Genomic DNA, 19,619 nt, shown 5'->3' on the forward strand with positions numbered 1-19,619 from the left:
AGCCTATGCCGAGGCCATGGCACAGCCACTGTACCTGTCCGTCTTCTCGAGGGCCTTCCTCTACTTTAAGTACTTGCAAGTGTGTCTCTCTCTCGGGTCCTCAGCCTCCGCCACATGACCCCTCTGCCTCTGCCTCCTCGGACAAGTGTTACAAAGCTCCTTTCACCCCGATGAGTGTCCAAAGCTCCCTGCTCCCTTTCCGCTCCCCACCCACAAGCCAGCCTCTTGTCTGAAAGGCACTTGGATTTTCTCATTCTGTGGCCTGTGAAGCCCACCACGCTGTCTGGTGGTCTTAATGCTGTTCCTTTGCTGCCACCGTCAGTATTTGGGGACACAAAGGGCCTCTAGTGTTTGTGGCTCATCTCTCTTGATGGTCAGGGGATGCTTGGTTCCTACTTCTGAGGTGATTCACTTTATACCCAACAGAATGGCAAAATGGCCTGATCCCTTTATTACAGAAAACACTCTACTGCAGTGGTTCTCAACCTGTGGGTCACGACCCCTTGGGGGGTTGAATGACCCTTTCACAGTGGTCACCTAAGACCATCGGAAAACACATATTTCCCATGGTCTTAGGAACCCAGACACCGCTCCTCTATCCACCTCCTGGCGGGTCTGGCCACATGCAGACACGCCCACATGGGAGTACCAGGTGTGAAGACTGTGACCCAGGCTACACTATGCTTCAAGACAAAATGTCATTGATTTGTCATTAGAAATAAATATTTCACAATATCTAATTACATATTGTTTTTGTGATGAATCACTATGCTTTAATTATGTTCAATTTGAAACAATGAAAATACATCCTGCATATCAGATATTCACATTATGATTCAGAGCAGTCTCAAAATGTCAGTGATGAAGTAGCAACAAGATGATGTCATGGTGGGGGGGTCCCCGCACCATGAGGAGCTGTATGGAAGGCTGAGAGCCACTGCTCTGCCGGCATGCTTTAGCAGTCCTGGTGGCATCGTGACCATGCAAGGCCTGCGATTAGAAACCTCCAGCTGCTCCTTGAGAGGAAGATGAGCCTTTCTACTCCATGAAGATGTCCAATCTCAAAAACTCACATTTACCTCCTCAGTCTGTTCTGTGCCATCAGTTGCTATGACTTGGTGTAGACTTGATGGCAGCGACTTCGCCCAGTCACTTGGTGGGCTTTACAAGACTCTAATAGAAGAGCCATATCCAGTAATTCGACTATATTGTAGCTCTTCATTAGTAACTGCCTCCGTATTTCTTCACTTTTAGCAGGCAAGGTTATGTTATTCACATATGAAGCAGGAGGACCAAAGAACTGATGTGCTTGAATTATAGTGTTGACAATGCTCGGGAGATGGGGCAGCTTGCTTCCATACAAGCTGGGCGAGAACTCCTGGGCAGGTCTACAGTGTCCTCTGGGGCCATTATGAGTTAGACTCCACTCAATGGCCATGGACTGACACCAAAACGAACGTGTGTCTGGGAAGTACAGCATGCTGCTTAGAAGTGAGAATGCTAAGACTTCTTCTCAGATACACCGGGTATCTTATCCAGAGGGCCAGTTCCTGGAGAAGGACATCGTGCTTGGTGGGGGGTCAGTGAAAAGGAGGAAGACCCTTGCTGAGGTGGAGCGGGGGCGGCTGCAATGAGCTCGAATACGGATGGCAGATGAGGGAGTCACAAGGGCCAGGCTGTTTCATTCTGTTGTGCTTTGGGCAGCTGGGTCGGGACAGGCTTGAAAGCACCTAACCCTGATCTCTGCCGATTGAGACGTTCACTTCTCACATCACTAACCTGGTGGGACGGGAAGAAATGGTTCCTCAGCCGGAGCAAAGCACAGAGTGGGAGAGCGTCTTCAGGCCGTGCTCAGAATGCGCAGGTGTTCTTGATCTCGGATCGGCATTATCCCATGGATCTTTCGGTCAATGCTGCCGTTTCACTCCCCACTAAAGGTGGCAAGTATCTGGCATTTTAAAATATCTCATTGGTTTCTGTTAGCAGCTGTCCTCAACGCCCTGACGCAACAGAACAAAAGGCCCCCTGGTCCTGGGCCGTACTCATGACCAGCTGGATGGATGGATGGGATTTTCACGGGATGATTTGCAGTAGCAGCTCGCCAGTCTTCTCCTCCTAGTCTAGTCCGGAAGCTTCACTGAAATCTGGTCAGCATCACAGCAACATGCAAGCCTCCACCGATGGATGGGTGGAGCCGGAGCTGTGCCGGAGCTTCACGGACCAGGTCTCCTGCATGCAGTGAGAATTCTATCTCTGTCCCTGCCGACAGCCCTTGGAAGGGGCAAGGCCCTGGGAGTTAGCATCGAAGTCTGACCATTTTCAGGGCACAGGCACAGATGGCCTGAGTCCCCTCTCCTAATCCAGGTCATCTCCATGCCCCTGCCTCCCAGGCCACAACCTCATGCTAGGCTGTCAGTGGGCTGCTGCTGTTTTAGTTGGGGCTCATCTGTGGTGGGAAATTGCCCTATGGGTAGGTGGCGGGCTCAGGGCAACCTTGGGTATTAATGATCCTAGAAAAACTCTCCCGAAGGATTGGCATCTTGGATAAAAACTACCTGACACTAGAATTTTCCATTTGACTCAAGTTAGAGAACAATGAAGCAGGGTGGTATCAGAGGCCCTTCTCTCGCTGGGCCGCAGCGCCTGTCTCTCTCGCCAAAGACTCCCGCTTTCTCGTTGCTCACAATGTGGACCTTTGGAGACGTGCTGCTGCCACCCGAGTGACTGTTTGCCCAGAGAATCCCGATGCACCAAGGAGGGGCCCATCTCCTAGTGGTTCCCTAGTTATACGTCTTGATGTTATCCTGTCTCTGCCTAGGACATCCTGTGAGGTGCACCCCAAACTACGGCTTTTCCCACATTAAAGTGTACCACCCACGCAGGGTGGCCTTTGAAATGTATGTTCGCATTGAGGTGGGCCCAAGAGTCTACAGTTCTGACAAGGTTCTAGTCCATGCTGCTCCTCCAGACTACCCTTTGCGTGGCCTGGCCGGGGTGCACATAGGGAGATGGGAATGCGGGGACTTTGGGAAAAGACAAAGATCAAGCTTGAGTGACGCCGATGCTCCAGCTGCAACCCCTTCAGGGACGTCTGGGGTAGAGCCTCTCTGCTAGACCCTCCCCCAACTATCTTCTTTCCATTGTCTGGAGAACCGGGGCACAGGCTTCTCCAGTAGCGGGGTCGAGCCCCACCCACAGAGCAGGAGGTTAACAGATGGCTTCTTTCTTCTCCTCCCACTTCACCCAGGAACTGCTCCCTGAAGCCCAGCGGGGGACCTTCGCGTTCTCACAGTCACCTCCATTCCCTGGGTGCTCTGTGCCAAAGCCCCTATGAAGCAGAAGCGGGTTAATGTCCACTTTACATATAAGGCCAGGCTTCCAAAGCCCTGCTTCCACCGAGTTCATTTGAACTCCTGAGAACTGGTCTTTCCACGCCAGCAATTGTGGTACAAAAGTATACATTTTTAGCAAGATTCCCAAGTGATCTGTCAGAATCCCACCTAAGGGGACCTTGTTAAAATGAAGGTTTGGATCTAGTATCTGCTGAGTGGAGACAAACTGGTTGGAAACCAGGAAATAATCTGCCTGGTTATCTTGGAGCCAATCAACCCATGCCCTTCTCTTTCTCCTCAGGCCCTAAACCTTGACTGTGAGGGTGACCTTGGCAGCCAGCAATAGGATGGAATCTTGGAGGGAAGGTAAGTCAGGTGGGTGGATTTGGCATATGCCCCTTCAGCAAAAGTCAGCAGTCAAGGCTGAGTTCTGGTCCCACCCTAGGTTCCCTCACCACTTAGTGGTACCAGGTGGCCCTTGTGCCAGCTGGCAGGGATAATGTATGAACCTCAAGGAGAGGCGTGCTCACTGCCTGGAACCGAGAGGATGCTAGGCAGGAGCCTGACTCACCAATCAGCACCTGCCTGGCAAGCCACCTAGTGTCCTGCATCAGAAAGCTACTCTAGCCTGGGGTTCAGGCAACCAAAATCAAGTGCCCCAAGCAGTGTGTGGCTTTGTGGCACTTTACTTTGACAGAAAATAGCAAGTTGGGTGTGAAAGCCAGGCAGCAGTGCCTGTGGCCAGCTGGAGACTCATGCTCAGCTAAAGTAGCTGCCAGCCATGCTGCGGTTGGTTGCAGCTTCTCAGCCACAAACCATTAGAAAATAAGACTGAAGATCATGTGACCCTTTCCACTGTTTACAAACCAAACCCAGGCCAACACCTGGTGACGTTTGTAATTTCTGCTCCTTACCAACCAAGCCATTTCTTTTCTGGTGTAACCATTGGACCTCCTGTGGGTCCTGCCGGAAGGTAAGAGGCTGGTGTACTTCTGGTATATCGCACAGGTGAAGAGACTGCCTATCTCCATCGCAGGAACAGCTGAAGCACCAGGGGAGCATCTTGAGCTTTGGAAACTTCCAAAGGGAGACATGGAATCTCAAGTAAAATGGTTCTTACAAACCTGTGGTGCATGGTTTGGCCAGCATGTTAAAAGAAAGAAGGGGGTGGGGCACCACTTTTAGTTTAAAATATTTGCTTCAAAATTTCCCATACTGTCCCACTCTACTTTTCAAGACCCTAAAGGCATTCACACCTGGTGAAATTCAAAGATTTGCCTAAATTTGAATCCCAAATATGAGGTTGCTTCAAAAAGTTCATGGGAAAACTTCAGTTATCTTTTAATCCCATTTCTCCAGAAACTTTTTGAAGCACTCCCATCCCCAATTCTAATTCTGAGATAAGAAGCTTACCTAATCAGGATCGTCCCAAGGAGCCCCAAGAACTAGGTAGTGAAACCCCTTGGAGCACTGTCTTGGCAAAGACCTCCAAACCACTCACCAGTATGAAGAGTGGGGGTGGGGTCTTTATACATAGCACCACCTAAAGCCAAATCCAACCCACTGCCATCCATCAATTCTGACTTGTGGCAACTCAGAACTGCTTCCCAAGACAATCAGGGTCCTCCATTCACAAAGGAGTCCAGTTTGGGCTCAATGAAAGATGTTCTCAGGATCCCAAGTAGAATGAGATCTGATCACTGAATGTTCCAACAGGTAGTAAGCTAGCTGGAATCGGATTTCTGGGTACTGCTCTCGTCTCTTAAGACCCCAAGGTTGCGTGCATAGCTGGACAACTAAAACTATGTATGAACAAAGTAGAATGAATGGCAAAGACATGCTATCTATGTTAATGTGCTCAGCACATTTCTGGAAGCCTACGTAAAAAATCTAACTGGACAACGTCGAGGAATGGACTGGGGAAGCGCACCTTCTCACATTACTGCCTTCTGTTTTCCCTTTTTCTTACATCTTTACAATTGGGCTTGGCCCAAACCTTTCAGTGAGAGTTATGCTGTGCAGACAATGCCCTCGTTTGTACTTCCTCACATGTTAAGAGACTGGACCCCCATTACCAAATGTGCCCAGCCCTGCGGCCACCCTTCCCTAGTGTCTCCTCATCTGAGTCTGCAATGTCTGCCCAAGGCTTTTAAGTACTCTCTAAAACCAACTCCCAAATGCCCATCTCCAGCCCAGCATCCTTCCTGAACTCCTACTGCACACATCAGAACTGCTTACTCGACAGAGAGCATCAAATACACTTCTCATTGAATGCACCTAAGACTTGATCCATGTCCCCTCTACACCGTACCCCCGGCCTGCGACATCTCAGCTGCTGTCACTGCCAATCTTGTAGCCGTCCAGGCCCCAAACATCAGAGCCAATGAACGACAGCGCACAGGAATCCCACGGATTGGATCATAGATACTACACCATCCTTGTATCTGAAATATGTTGACACTGAACTCATTTTAAGTTTGAGACGTGGATTCTGGCATTTTAATTTTTTTTCATTTATGTCATTTTTGCAAGTTGGGAAGCAATCAAACAGCCGTCTACTTGTCTCGCTCCAGGTTGTCTTCTGGCCTTCAGCAGTATGATGTCATACAAGATGCTAAGTGTAAGGGCTCTAAATAACCTCTAGCATTTTCATTAGGAAGCAGCCTAAACTCCAGTCCTTGAGGGCATGCTGTAAGAAGCATCTGCTCTACAAAGGGCAGAGAGCCCCAGTTACATGCTGGCTGGCATTTTGGTGACACAGATCAGGACTGAGTACGGGCTGGTCAGCAAAGACAATATTTTCAAGGTGGCTTCAAAAAGCTTGTGGGAAAATCACACCTTTCAAAGATAATGGAATTTTTCAATGAACTTTTTGAAGCCCCCTCTGAAAATCTGAGGTTTAAAACTCCCTGGATACTGTCACTAAGCAAGTAAAAATGTTGATCATATTGATAACTTGCTTTTTACCAGTCTAGTGTCCCACTAGATTATTCGTGTCCCACAGAACACACAATCAGAGAGCAGGGTCGGGCTGAGACCTGGAGGGCTATTTCAAAATAAATGACTCCGGTTTGTTTTTAACAGACAGACTGCATCTTTCCATTTGCCACAGGAGCAAACTGACAGACTACTTAAAGAGGGGCGTTCAGCTCTAGGGGGGGCGGCACAGATCGCTTCCACTGCAGCGGGAGCCCCTGCTTCTCCACACAATGACCATCACTCTTCTTTCATGACGGTCATGTGGAAAACCGGGCGGAAGCCTGGGCCAGGGAAACAAAGCATGTGCTACAACCTTACTTTCCTGTCGCTCCGTTAGCATCTCTGAGACAGACCCATAGAACCCAGCCACAGGTGGGAGCCATCTGCAGACTCCTGAATTCCTGAGCCCTCGGCTCCAGTTCCAGCCCAGTGTCGCAAACTGGGCTCAGTCCCCTCTGGCCCTCCTCGGGCACGGGGTGGGTGCTAGTCATCAAAGTCGGGGATGTCATCATAGGAGTAGCCCCGGTAGCCTTTGGATGCATAGTAGGCGATGCGCAGGTGGTAGAATCCTGGCAGGAACACCAGGATACCGATGATAAGGACAGGAACGGCCCGGTCTGCCCCCTGGTGGCAAAAGGAAGCAAACACATTAGTTCCACACAAAATAAAGGGGCCAGCAAAGTACACTGATTGCTTCACGGTGTCAGCCTAGAACTGTTCCAGTGTTTTTAATGGCTGATTTTTAACAAACAGATCACCAAGCCTTCTTCCAATGTACCTCTGAGCCAATTTAAATCTCCAACCGTTCAGTTGGGGGCCTCACCCAGGGACACTGCACATATTTTACATTTTAAAACAAAGCCATTGGTCCTCAAAGCTTTTCAGAACACTTTCTTTGGGTAGTACGTACATTACCAAGAGAAAAGGTCTTCATTCCCCCCCTCACTATAATTGTAGAAACCCAACTAAGTACTAAAAGCGTTAAGGAATAAAAATCATCTATGCATATTCTTGTCCACTTATTTCTGCTTATTTCCTTTGCTCCTTTTTCTTCAATTGTTTTCAGTTGTGAACACCAACTCTGTAGCCTTTCGTCTCTTATTAAAACAAGCAATTGCTAATGCTATTAATATTTAAAGTGGTTCAGTTGCAAGCAGGCAAAGCAATGTAATCAAAACAGATCCAAATTTGTCAACCTTGGATATTAGCAGCTGACAAGGGGACAATAACCAGAACATTAAGAATGACAGGCCAGAGCCGGGGCGGCTGGGAAGTGTAGAGCCCTCTCAGCAGTCTGATGTAGACCGATGGCTGCCACGCCCGACACACACTGGAGAAAAACAGCCAAGCAGTTGGCCATGAACTTTGAACCAGGTCATCACATCTGGTTGCTATGTCCATTTTCTAGGGCAGAGATTATGTTTCTTACAGGGTGTTGGCTGTGGGGGGGGGGGGCGCAGGGGGAGGGGGCGCATTTTATTGTGCTTTAGGTGAAAATTTGCATAAACATAAACAATGTAATGTGCCAGTACTTTCTTCCTCCCTGGGGTTCCTGTCCATTGGTCCTGTTTGCCTGGCCCTTCCTGTCTCCTACCTGTGGTCTTGGGAAAATGTTGCCTTTTGACTGTTCTTAGAAGTACATTGGTCATGAGTGTGATTTTATAAGCCCAGCCATCATGTGGTGGAAAAGTGGCCTCTTGGAGTGTCTTCCGTTTCAAATTGAGAAGGTTCAGCCTCAGGATGCCTCCGGTCTCTGTTAGTCCAGTGTGCCTGGACATTTATTTTAAATTTGAATTTTGTTCTGCATTTTTTTTAACCTAACAGAGACCTTCTGTTGTGCTCCAGGTAGGAAGATACAAATAGTGGCTTCTTAGGCAGCCATGAACAAGCTTTTAAGATGCCAAAGGCTAATCCCGACTAGGACGTTGTGTACGATCTTTATGAACTGTGTTTGCTAATGGACTGTAATGTTCTCAAAGACTAAGGCCCTTAGCCTTTAAGATCAGTGGTTCAGTCCAGCTGTCGAAGTAGTTTCTATTACTGTGGCCAGGAGTCCTACACATATGTGAATACATATAGCAGTTACCAATTTGTATGGAGAAACATACGTAACAATCATTACCTGTATCTGTATGCAGCTATACTCCCACATAACTTCTCTCACCTGTCTAGTAGACACCATTACCTATGTATCTATTTAATAAATTATGACTTGTTGAATGCTTGCCTATGTTTAGTACTTCTCCTATAGGGCCAGTGTTGAGTCAGAATTGGTTTGGTTTTGGGTTATCTCCATGTCTTCTACGTACCTTGGTCACATCTGTGGACGTTCCCTCTAGTTTGTAGTGTTCCCCTACTCTAGAATGCACACTTGTATCCTACCCAGTGATTTCCTCTTCCTCCTCCATCCATAACCATCAAACAATCTGCGTGTAAACTTTGAATTCCAGTCTCCCCAAAGCCTCCTTTTTCTTGCTATTTCATTTAGTTTTTGATTTGCAGCTCTAATAACTAATGACTGCAAACACCTGTTCAGGTGCGTCAGCTGTCTGAATGTCTTCTTTGTTCAAGTGTCTGTTCATGTTCTTTGTCTACTTTTTAATTGGATTGCCTTTTTGTTGTTGAAGTCTTTTAAGTTTTCTATAAATTTTAGATTTAGGCCCTTGTCAGATGTCATTACCAAAGGTGCTTTCCCAGTTTGTAAGTTTTTTGTTTTTAAAAATCATTTTATTGGGGGCTCGTACAACTCATCACAACCCATACATACATCCATTGTGTCAAGCACATTTGTACGTTTGTTGCCATCATTCTCAAAACATTTGCTTTTTACTTGAGCCCTTGATATCCGCTCATTTTTCCCCTTCCCTCACCTTCCCCCTTCCTCATGAACCCTTGATAATTTATAATTATTTAGTGTCTTAACACTGTCCGACGTCTCCTTTCACCCACTTTTCTGTTGTCCATCCCAGTTTGTAAGTTCTTACCTACTCTTTCAGTGAATCTTGTTTTGAGCTTAAGTATTGAGTTTTTATGAGATTCATTTGTCTAGTTTATCTTCTGTTGTTCATGCATTTTCAGTTATGTTTGACAGCATATGTCAAAGTCAGGGTACTTTTTTTTTTAAACCTATGGTTTTAGGTTGCATATTTAGGTATTTGATCTGTTTTAAGTTTTTGTGTATGGTGTGAACTCTTCATTTTTCTGTAAATGGATATCCAGTATTGCCAGAACCATGTTAGTATTCTTCCCCATTGAATGGATTTTGACCAGTGGATCAGCTCTCTAGGTAGATGGCTTTACTTCTGGATTCTCCATAACTGAACTATGTCCATGTCACTGTTTTTGTTTTTCTGACTATGGCTATACAACAGGCTCTAAGATCAGAGATGTGAGGCTTCCAATACTTTTTCATCAATAATGCTCTGGCTATCAGTTTTTCCAAAAGAATGCTACATTTTATCTCTAGAAGACCACATGGAGTAGTACTAACATTTTCAGTGTTAAGTCTTCCTATCCAGGAGCACAGTGTTTTCTCATTTATGTAGGTTTCTTGGTTTCTTGCAGTTGTGTTTCATAGTTTTCTACATAAGTCTTTCATGTACCTAGTTAAGCATTCTGATGGTTTTTCTTGTTTGGCTGTAATTCTAATACACTCACATTATACAAATTCAAGTCCATTTTGATTGTGCTTTGTCATCTATGATGAAACCAGTAAGATCAGATTCAAGGCCCTGATTTTAACACTTTTATTAATAGTTTGAAATTTTTTTAGTCATAGGGGCTTTGTTTTATTTCTATAGTCCCTGTTGAGCCCATCGTGAGGGGATGTCAAACAATTTGTGGGGGATAAAATGAAATATCCTTTTCTTTCTTTTTTTATAAATTGCTTTATTAGGGGCTCATACAACTCTTATCACAATCCACACATACATCAATTGTGAAAAGCACATTTGTACATTCATTGCCCTCATTGTTCTCAAAACATTTGCCTTCTAATTGAGCCCTTGACATCAGCTCCTATTCTTTCTTTTTTTAAAGAGATCAATAGCTGTTTATTTTTTCAGATGACTATTTTTTTAAAAACATTTTATCAGGGGCTCATACAACTCTATCACAATCCATACATACATACATCAAATGTGTTAAGCACATTTGTACATTTGTTGTCATCATCATTCTCAAAACATTTTGTTTTATGTATGTTTTAATCATTTTATTGGGCGTTCATACAACTCTTATCACAATCCATCCATCTATCCATTGTGTCAAGCTTATTTGTAGTCATCATCATTCTCACCTTTTCTTTTTATAGATCAAGTCTCTTATTCAATTTTAACAAAGATGCATATATTTTATTTTCTACTGCAACTCTTCATGTATTCACTTAAAAATAACAATTAAAGTGCTGTTCTGGAATTTTATAAACTATTACTAACATCCATCCAAATGTCAGCAGTTAAAGAAATTTAAGATAAAATTTGATGCAAGATGAAGCTTCTTTAATCGGGATTTCTTGATATCTTATTTTCCCTCCTCTGTCCGTCAATTAATTCAGTACCCTAGAAACATTTAACTTCAGTTAGAAGTTTGCCCAGTAGCACCCTCTACACCCACTCCAGCAAAGAATGCTACTTGTGCCAGTCAGAATCTGATACCAACTGTATAGTGACAATCTGCCAATAAACAAGAACATACTCTTCCATGGCAAGAAAGGGAGACTGTCATAACCAACAGGTCTCAAAGATACATGAACTAAAGTGCCATTTAATTCCATCCACTATCCCCACCTTTTTGAAACCCCCTTGTAATAACAGAGGCTCAATAAATATATGCTAAATGGATTTACCTTTATAAAATTACTTTATCTTTGCATTTTAGGTGCTGTAATAAATGTGAACACAGCTAAGTTTATTTCTTTTTATTTTTAATGTATTTTTAAATTGATTTTCTATTATGATTTTCTTTTCTCCACTGTTTTAAAAGTAAGGAATATTTACCTCCTCTAAAGAGCTAGACCTAATATAAAATTTACCCTCTAGCAGGAATATTTAAATAACACATAATAATTAGGTTATCAATATAGTTTTGAAAAATCTCATCCACAAATAGAAATAACAGTATTTGCTTGACTTGGTTACTGTGAAAAGTGAGGTAAAACGTGTAAAGCAAGGGGTCCCACTGGGCACAAAACAACTCAGTCAATGTACCATTCTTAGTACCACTGAAAATTAGGGCAAACATTTGTGTCTCTAAATATGATGGGAGACTCTGGGTGAGAACAGTTAATGTGCTCTGCTAAATCAAGACTAGAGTTCAAGACTAGCCAGCGGTGCTGAGTTAGGGTCGATTAACATGGCCCTTCTAGGCACAGTTGCTGATAAAATACGGTTCTGAACGTTACATCTTGGCTATGGTCTCATTTTGGAGGGCATTCTCTATATGCTGATGCACAGGAGTGGGGTGGGACTCAGACCTGGATGTGGGCCAAGCCGCACCCTTTGTTGCTAACCGCAACGTCCAAAGTTCAAAACCACCAGGCACTCTGAGGAAGAGAGATGGAGCTTTCTACTCCCGTGAAGAGTTAGTCTTAGAAATTCAAAGGGGCAGTTCTACCCTGTCCTAAACATTCACTATATGAGTTGGTATGGACTTATGGCAGTGAGTTAGCAGAGGGTAGGACCGAAGCCGCACCCTTTGTTTCTTTTGGGGCACTTTTAAAACTACTTTAGTAGAGGGCATGTCTTAAAAGACAGCATCCTTTAGTTTCCTTGATCTAAAAGACTCCTTCATCAAGCCCATTCCTCAGTGCAGATTCCTCCGCCATTTGGGACACAGGGACAGTCAAGACCATTCAGAAGAGGGCACCGCGATCTGTCTGAAGGAGTGGAGGCCAAGGCCCAGTGCACCAGATTATGGCACGGAGACTCAAGAACAGCGTCGAGACTAGGGCTTACCTTACCTTCTCCTCGCCTGGCCTGAGGCTATGGAACTGTGGGGCAGAGTGCCAGGCAGACTGGCTTCCCGGTGCATGAAGGCAAAGGCCAAGGGACCACATGGCTGAGAGACTGAGGGCTAGAGAGACACTTGGCTTCAGGCTGAGGACCAATGACTATATCCATACTGCTTGCTGACCCTACCTAACTGAATTAAATTCCATAATATACCCTTTGAATTATGAGCATTATCTGTCAGTTCTGGGTGGCCATGATGATGAATTATCGAACCCAGCCCAGAAGCAGAGTGGTGTGGGAGGGCTGGCTGGAGTCAGAGTGGTAAAGAAGGAGTGAGCATGGGGGCTTGGCTTACTCCCACCTCATGGGAATAGAAGCCAGACGAGGGTAGATATGTCTATCTCCATGCTGTTTACTGCACGTGCCTTGGAGGAAAGGCCTGGCAACCTAGTTTGAAGCGATCAACCACTGAAACCCCCATGGAGCACGGCTCAGCTCTAGCGCACATAGGGTCTCCATGGGTCAACCCACTTGCAGGCAACTGCTTCAATGTGCTGGGAAACAATGGTTCTTAGAATGTGAAGCTTGGAGCAAGAGTATCATCCAGGAGCTTGGTAGAAAAAATGCACATGCTCTAGCCCCCATTCTAGACCTATGGAATTGGAATCTCTGGGGCTGAGGTCGAGGCAACTTCAGTTTTAACCAGTTCCCTGGGTAATTCTGATTAGCACTGACACGCTGTATGAACTAGAGCTGACCCTTGAACAATATGTACTAAAAAGTGGAACCACTAATATTTAATTTTTTTAAATGCTAGGTGACACTGTAGTCCATCATATTTGCTCTACTTCTTATGTATTTAAAATTTCTGTGAAAAGATCTTTAATAGCAATTGTATTAACTTCCTAAGTATCTTTTTTTGTTGTGTGTAAAGTACCTAGCCACTGTCCTAGAGACCATATGCAGGGCTCCCCGACTTCAAATTCTTGGCAAGAGCGTTTGGCCTCATCCTTCTGACGAAGCTACTGGTATTAGCAGTATGCGGCACCACCACACACGGTGAGGTGGCATTTGTTTCATTTGGATCTCACCTCCTCTTTCAATTTTGACAGTATCATTAGTAGACGCCTTACTATACTCTCCTGGGGTTAATGTACTGTATGCTGCAAGCAAAAGCGAACGGACAACACAGTTCTGAGGTTATGTGTTCAAATTCTGAATGTACCAAGGAAGATGCTGTTAGCCACACCATCATTTAAATTATCTAAGAACCTAAAACCAATAGATACTGAACTGGAGTCAACTCTTTCCCGTTCCAATGCTATTACCCAGTTTCAGCTCTTAGCTGTATATGTATACCACTTGACTGTGTAATGTGGAGACAGCACAGAGAAAGAACTACGGAGCACCTTTATCTCTAAGGTATCACACGGACGTTGAACGGGAACTCAACTGAACTCAATGGAAGGAAGAGCTGATTGAACTCGGGAAAGGTATGTGGATTCTAAAAGGAAGAAACGAGGTGATGAGAGAAATCCTCTATTTTTGCTGGAATCTGCCATACCATTTATGTTAAAAAACAAACAAACAAAAACACTGTACCCTGGCTCACGTTTTAAAAATTTCACGGCCCATGGCCACACACTTACCCCTTTGCTGAGGTAGCCGGCTAGCAGGAGGGAGCCTATGATGATGAGCAAGGTGCCGATCAAGAACAGCACGGTGGCAAGGGCAATGGCCTTATAAGGGATCTTAGGAGGGCTTTTCTTAAACTGGAAAGAAAATGGAAGAAGCAAAGGGATTATAAAAAATACCAGGATCCAGACATTGAAAGTAGGCAGGTTAATAAGATGCAAACTAGATGCTTCCCGTGTCTTGAAGCATATCCTACCACACAGGTGCAGCTCCAGAGAGAAAGGGCAGGCAGGTGAGCTGACGCTCCATCACCACTCTGACAGTCCCTCAACGCAGGCCCCGTGGAATGCCTCCTTTCCAGTTCTAGTCTCATCTCACATACCACCCACCAGGCCATATGCTACGGCTGTCTTCAAACACAGAAACCACTTTATGGTCATTCATTCACTGTTACTGCTGTGGAATCAATTAATTGTTTTATTTATCATTTTATTGGGAGCTCTTACAGATTTCATAATATTCCATAGTTCAATCACATCAGTGTTGTATTATTGCTAAGTTTCAAAACATTTTCTTTCTTCTTGAACTCCTTGATATCAGCTCTCCTTTATGCCCTCCCTTTTCCCCCAATAGGTTTTTTTGCCATCCTACACAACCCAGTACACCCATTCACATACAATTGTTGTGCGGTCCCATCAAGCAAGCGCGGCTTACAGTCATCACTGCAATCAGCTCCCCGTTTCCTTTCCCCTCCACCCGTACTCTCAGAGAACAATGGCCTCGTTTACTGTTTCTGAAGGGTTATCTAGCTTGGCTTTCATGTACCAAATGATCTTAAATATACAAATGAATCTACTTAAATCTAACATGATTAATGAGGTAAAACAAATAAAAGGCATAATAGTAAGGGGAGGAAATATTAATGAACTAGAGGATAGTTATATGGTTTATCAGTGCTATACCACACCCTGAATTTATCACCCCTTCCATGTGGCCCTTCTGAGAGGGACTGTCCAATTATCTTACAGGTGGGTTTGGGGTCTCCACTACATCCACCCCTTCACATAGATTTGATTGCTTGTTTTTGAACTTCTGATACCTCTTCCTATTGAAACTTCATGATCACACAGGCTGGTGTGCTTCTTCCACATGGGCTTTATTGCTTCCCTGCTAGATGGCCAATTGTTTAACTACAAGCCTTTAGAACCCCAGATGCTATATCTTTTAATAACTGGACACCATCAACTTTCTTCACATTTGCTTATGCACCGATTTTGTCTTTAGCGATTGTGTCAGGGAGGTGAGTATCATACCATGCCACATTAGAACAAACCATTCTTGTATTGAGGTAAGATTTAAGTATAGAGGCCCAACGTCCATCTGCTTGTGGAATCAATTTTTGACTCACAGTGACCCGTGTGACAGAGCACACTACCTGGAGGATTTTCTAGGTTCCAATCTTTATGGGAACATATAGTCAGTTAATCTATTCAGCTAATCTATGGCATCACGAGAGCATTCACCTTGCTATGGAGTGGGATGGTGGCATGGAAAGGTAGGGAGAAGGGTTTCAGAGAAATATTTTATGTAAAGTATTTGTGGTCTGCCCCACAGGACAAGAATTCTAGTTTGTGAACAAGTTCCACTTGCAGTTAACATCTAGAGATAAATGTTAAGGTGCCAGCTCCTGCTCCTATCTGATCTAATGAGCCTGCAGTCTCCCAGATCTACATTAAAAACACTCTCTCCTTCAAGTGCTGGTAGAAAAAACACAAAGAAAAGCATTTGTTAATATTTAAAAGATGAGCTCCAATTATTTCCTACTTGGCCGTATGTCCACTTGACTTACTCTATTCTAGGGGAAGTGGGCAAAAGGGCACGTTACAGTATAAAAACGATCAAAGTAGGGCATAAACTTAATAAATATTCTCTGCTTTACTTACTATTTCCATACAAAAAAAATACCTGTAATAAATTGGATCTCATGACATCAGGAAAGAAGGAAGTTCCTCACAATCTGCTGGCTTCAGTAGCTAGTTTCTCCCTTTAAAAACGAACTGGCTTTGACTAAAGTGGACACAAATCAATAACACAAACTATACAATTCTATTTCACAAATATAATCTGATCATTTTTCCAAAAATATTACCCCCCCAAAAAAACCCCCCCAAAATTTGCAATTAATGACAAGTGAGACTAATTCTGTGAGAGACAGCTGGAAATTGTTTGACATGAAGAGTGTTTATAGGAAAATGTTTGAGAATGATGGCAACAAATGTGGATATGTTCTTGACACAATGTATGTATGTATGGATTGTGATAAGAATTGTATGAGCCCCCAATAAAACGATTTTTTTTAAAAAGCGTTGATACTGGTTGGAAACTGTTCTGTGGCCTTACCTTCTTTCCTTCCGCAGGCTACACCTGAAAGGGTCCCTGCTGAGTTTCCTTCCTGTCCTTTCCCATCCCCAGGAACAGTTAGCAAAACCTCCATTTGGAAGGCTGTCCTGCCAACTCAGTGGGAACACAGCCAGTCAGCCCGCCAACCAGCCAGCCACGCAGGCTCCCTTCCGCATTACCTGAAGGTCAATGTAGCCATCATCTGTACTGGCAAGTCTGGAGTACTTCACTTTACTGCTGGGGAGCCCCGCTGCCAGGTTGGTACGAGAAGGCATCATAACACGCTGACACTGCTACAGTCTGAAAACAAAGAAAATCATCTCTTGTCTCAGAGACACCTTGAGAATGCTGTGATACTGCACGCAGGAGTTCTGGGCTGCAAGGTCATACTTGCAACCAGCAAGTTAAGGTCCAAGACTCTGAAAACCTGAGGTTCCTTTGGCAAAGTGAAAAGAATCTCACGGTGCATCCACTTCAGTTTGTCTTGCTGAAATAACACCCGGCACTTGTCGAGACCCAGGCATGACTCGCTACAATGCTCCCTGGCACCCAAGGTTTGCAAAATCACAGTGAGAATAGGCGGAGGCTTGGTGGCGCTACGGCAGGCTCAAGGACTGCAAAGTCCACGCTTTCAAGCCCAGCCTTAAAGGTAAAGAAGAAAGGCAGCCTATGCTCATTGGCATTTATTTGCCTGAAAAGACGAGCAGGAATGAGCAATGATTTGACTATTTTCCCTAATGGATGGCTGTTTATATCGTAGTGAAGGATCTGAAAAACTGCAAGTGGTAAATCTGGAAAAGCTACTATACCATGCAGTATCAACCCTATGCCACTCCTTTCTGATATGCTTGCCCAGCGAACCCTTCTCAAGCACTAGACAAGTGACTTCATTTTCTGGATTACTTCATCTATAGCTACATAAGAAATCAGAATAAAAGTATGATTTGTTGTTCAAAATCATCAAAGCAGACACTTCTGTAACAAACCCTGGCAACTGGGTCAATAGTTTAGGATCTAGAATATTAAGCATATATAAAACAGTGACATTTAAATCAAATAAACATGTAATGTGCTTATTTTTCCTCCTCTATAAACAAAATTATGCTAACAAAACTAGAAAATCTATATTGACTGCAAAGCCACCTGAATTCTAACCGTGAGCCAGACCTTTGAAAAGAGGAAATCAGTGCACATTGTTAGAGCTTGGAGTTGAGGCCACTGCCTGGCCGATGAACTCGCAAGTGTAGGTAGTGTGCTACATGATGGGCAAGGTTTTTGCTAACACCACAAGGGTCTCTGGCCCAATGAGTGGAGTTTGATAGTAATCCTTGCTACAAGTATAAAAAAAGAAAAAGAGGAAATCAAGTATGTGGAGGTCTCTGGCTCCAGGGCCCTGGTGGGGCAGTGGGATACACGCTGGGCTAGTAAAGACAAGGTCAGCGGTTTGAAACCACATAGAAGCGAGGCTTTCCACTCGCATCAAGATTTAGTCTTGGCGCTGTCCTGTAAGGTCCCTGATTGGGGAGGGCTCGATGGCAGCCAGAGTCTCCAACTCAAATTACTAGCGTCTAGTTAGGACCCGTGGCACTTCCTGTTTTTCGTATATCATACAAAGTTGCTGCACATGTTATGGTTGAGGCCATAACATCTAGACTTAGAAAACAAACAGATTGGAAAAAAAAATTTTTTATAAACAGATTGGATTCAAAAGAATACTGCAAATAAAACAATAATAAAGCTATAAAAACGGGAGCCGAGGTCAACTCATGATCAGGCCGGAATCCCAACGTCTGTCAGTGACTACTTGCATTTCAATAAGCGCAACTCTGCCACGACATCAGTTGCAACTCTGAGGGGCGCTGTAGGTAACTGAAATCTTTAGGGGTACAGACAGCCTCATCTTCCTTCCCTGACGTGTCTTTGAACCCGTTCACCTCGCAGTTCAACATTTACTAGCAGCGCCGTCAGGGTTCCTTGGATGTAATAAAAGGTGACATGAAGAACCTTGAAACTATACTCAGCCTGGCTTTTTTGGGTAATCACCGCCCTAATGGCAGTGAATACCTATCTAGCATTTTGCTAGGTGCCCAACGATGCTCTGAGTACTACAAGAACAACACTAAATCTACCCGCTGCCATCAATTCCAACTCACAGATGCCCTGGAAGATAACGAACAGCTCCCTAGGGAAATCTTTATGGCAGTTGACAGGCCTATCTTTCAGGCATTGCCAGCAGTTATCTGCCCAAAGCTTAACTGGCTGCGTCTCTGCCATCAGGGATCCTAACTGCATTGAATACGCCTATGAGGCACATGAAGGTGTTTTCAGTAAGCTAACACTACGAGGGAAGCCAAGCTAAACTTTCACGCCCCTTTGTGAGATCCTTGCGGCCTGATTCAGTATTGAAAGAACGACAGGAATGCTAATCCTGTTCCTGCCTTTCTGGAAAGGTTGTTCAAACTGCGTCAAACAGCGCGTTGCCTCCCCGATTACACGATACTGATACTGGGTACTACAAAACTTGAAAAAGTCCTACAAAACTTTTTAGAGTTCCAACTCCAGGCACTGTGGTGTTGTAGAGGGCATTTAACCACATCTGATGAATCCATTTTCAAAATGTCGCAGTCCAATTAATTATGCATATTCTACACCTGCAGCAAACCCAAATCGGAGGCGGGGCGGGGGAGGCGAATGCCGGCGAGTGAAAGTCGTGAGGAGAAAACAACGTAAACCAAGACAGCACTGTAAAAGTTCCGGGCCGAGTGCCCCAAGGCTTTTGACCAGCTTCGTCGCAACGCCCCAAGTTTCTCAGCACCCAAACGATGCAAGGCGGGTAAAGAAGGGTGCTGCCCTTCGCAGAGCCCGGCCGGCACGACACACCGGCACACCCGAGGTTGCTGCCTGGCGGGGCAGGAGGATGAACCAGCCTGCAGCCGGGGGCCGGCAAACAAACCCGCTTCCCGCGCCGGCCCGGCCGCGCCCCCGGCGAGACCGCCGCCCCCGGAAGCCTCGGCGTGAGTGCGGGAGCGCCCCCGCGCCTTACCGGAGCGCCGCGCCGCCCGCGCCCGCTGCTCGCCCACCGTCGGCAGCTTTGGGGTCGCAGGCTGCAGGGCACGCCCCCTCCAACGGCCGCCCGCCCGCCCCTCGCCGGCTCCCCCACCAACGCGGCGCCGGAAATGGCGTGCCAACGGCGGCGCACAGGAAGCGACGTCACCGGAAGCGACTCCTAGTCACCCAGCTGCCGGATGGGATGAGCCAAGGCAGCGCTGTCGATCTGCCCCGCGGCGCCATGCGGCCGGCGCAGCGGAGAACTGCTGGGGCC

At 45.3% G+C, this 19,619-nt stretch overlaps 1 protein-coding gene and 2 non-coding genes across 3 annotated transcripts; 1 reads left to right on the plus strand and 2 right to left on the minus strand.

Moving 5' to 3' along the window:
* Positions 1-5,810: 5,810 nt before the first annotated feature.
* On the minus strand, positions 5,811-19,473 carry TMEM230 (transmembrane protein 230). The gene is made up of 4 exons (XM_075563969.1): positions 19,341-19,473; positions 16,477-16,597; positions 13,912-14,034; positions 5,811-6,935 (listed from the first exon to the last, which is right to left on the minus strand). Exons 2-4 carry the CDS (start codon positions 16,573-16,575, stop codon positions 6,795-6,797), a joined length of 363 nt encoding a protein of 120 aa, XP_075420084.1. The 5' UTR covers positions 16,576-16,597; positions 19,341-19,473; the 3' UTR covers positions 5,811-6,794.
* On the minus strand, positions 10,935-11,064 carry LOC142423633 (small nucleolar RNA SNORA24). Its single transcript, XR_012779241.1, has one exon. It is a non-coding gene; the product is annotated as a small nucleolar RNA SNORA24 (small nucleolar RNA).
* Positions 17,483-17,636, plus strand: LOC142423596 (small nucleolar RNA SNORA62/SNORA6 family). The gene has a single exon (XR_012779214.1). It is a non-coding gene; the product is annotated as a small nucleolar RNA SNORA62/SNORA6 family (small nucleolar RNA).
* Positions 19,474-19,619: the final 146 nt, after the last annotated feature.

The sequence above is a fragment of the Tenrec ecaudatus genome, chromosome 12 (assembly GCF_050624435.1).
Source record: "Tenrec ecaudatus isolate mTenEca1 chromosome 12, mTenEca1.hap1, whole genome shotgun sequence".
Classification (NCBI taxonomy): Eukaryota; Metazoa; Chordata; class Mammalia; order Afrosoricida; family Tenrecidae; genus Tenrec; species Tenrec ecaudatus.